The 1,334-nt window shown below is 45.5% G+C and overlaps 1 protein-coding gene across 1 annotated transcript in view; it reads left to right on the top strand.

The window, feature by feature from the left end:
• The first annotated feature begins 684 nt into the window (after nucleotides 1–684).
• The window catches only part of myb (v-myb avian myeloblastosis viral oncogene homolog), a 10,393-nt gene continuing 9,743 nt past the window's right edge, over nucleotides 685–1,334 (top strand). The window contains 1 exon segment of the mRNA XM_084483536.1: nucleotides 685–818. Coding sequence (XP_084339662.1) covers nucleotides 796–818 — 23 coding nt within the window. The 5' untranslated portion in view covers nucleotides 685–795.

The following is a 1,334-nucleotide window of genomic DNA, read 5'->3' on the forward strand; positions in this document are numbered from 1 at the left end:
AGAAGACACTTTCAAGCAAAACTAAAACGACTATGTCCATCTCCAGTAACCTATAAAAGGAAAAGAAAGAACGATGTTATTGGCGGAGGCATTTCGGACTTGAGAAGAGGAATTTGCTGTGGGCCTAAATGTACACTTTTGAACCAAATTAAATACATACAGGCCATGTGCGTTCACAGATAGAAAGCTATTTTCATTTTGTTTGATTTTAACCTAAAACGTGATGTGAAAATAAAGTAAAAGGGAAAGCTCGTTTTAGTCTGGTCTACGGAATAACACGCACAAGTGTGTGTTATCGTCATAGATATGAGGGAGCGCTCGAGACGAGCCGCACTTTTATCTCTCTCCAACATCTGTTTCTACAACACCAGGCATCCCGTTCAGGTACATTGGAGGATGGCAGCTTCACTCTGGATTACCCCTCTGGGGGAAAAAAGAAAAACATTGGAAAGTCCTTTATGATGAACGGTTGTTACAATCTACCTCTATCCTTCTGTTTATCTCAAAGAATAGGCTTCCATTAAACTTGTTTAGTTTAGCGCGCAGACGGCGAGAATACGCGCCTTTGGAAAGCGGCCGTGTCAGCTCGGGTCTAGAGCGCATGCGCCGCCAGGACTCAATTCGGGGCGGCGGCAATTCTGCAAATTAAGCGGGAGAGGGGAGGAGCTCATATGTAGTGTCCCCGCTGTTTACTCTATTAATGTGAACCTGTTTCCTCGCCAGGAGAATACACAGAACGCATAGGCCCATCTAGAGCTCAGCGCCGACAGCTAGACGCTCTTGAAACATAAAAAAATGGCCCGGCGGCCGAGACACAGGTAAGCATATAACACACACACAAACATGCAATTTAACTTTTTCTTAATCAGTTGTACGACTTAATTTTGTTCCGTTACTGGCAATGCTTCAATTTGTTATCCAGTTAATCCGTAACCATTTATATGCTGTACAACTCGCGATGTATCATCTTAAGACAATGTTGGCATGTGTTTATATGTGCTCCTTAGCGGGCTCTGGGAGAGCGTACAGAGGGTAGTTTGTTGGTTTGGAGAAGACTTGTGCTTTCACTGACGGAGCAAGTCAAGTGTGTGCAGTTTGTGTTCCGCGCGCCGATGACAGGTGGTGGGCATCTGGCGTGTGTTTCTAGCGCTGCTGTTCTGTCAGAGCGAGGGAGAGAGAGAGAGTTGCGTCTGTCTGCAGTCCCACACGAGCACTTGCACACACTCATTCATTGCATTTTACACGGCATTTGTAGAGCGGACAGGTGCGTGCTCGGCAGCGCGTGGAAAAAACGAAAAGTTTGTAAATATCTATTTCTACGAGTCTACTCTGAG

The sequence above is a fragment of the Micromesistius poutassou genome (genome assembly GCF_964030765.1).
Source record: "Micromesistius poutassou genome assembly, chromosome: 19".
NCBI classification, from domain to species: Eukaryota; Metazoa; Chordata; class Actinopteri; order Gadiformes; family Gadidae; genus Micromesistius; species Micromesistius poutassou.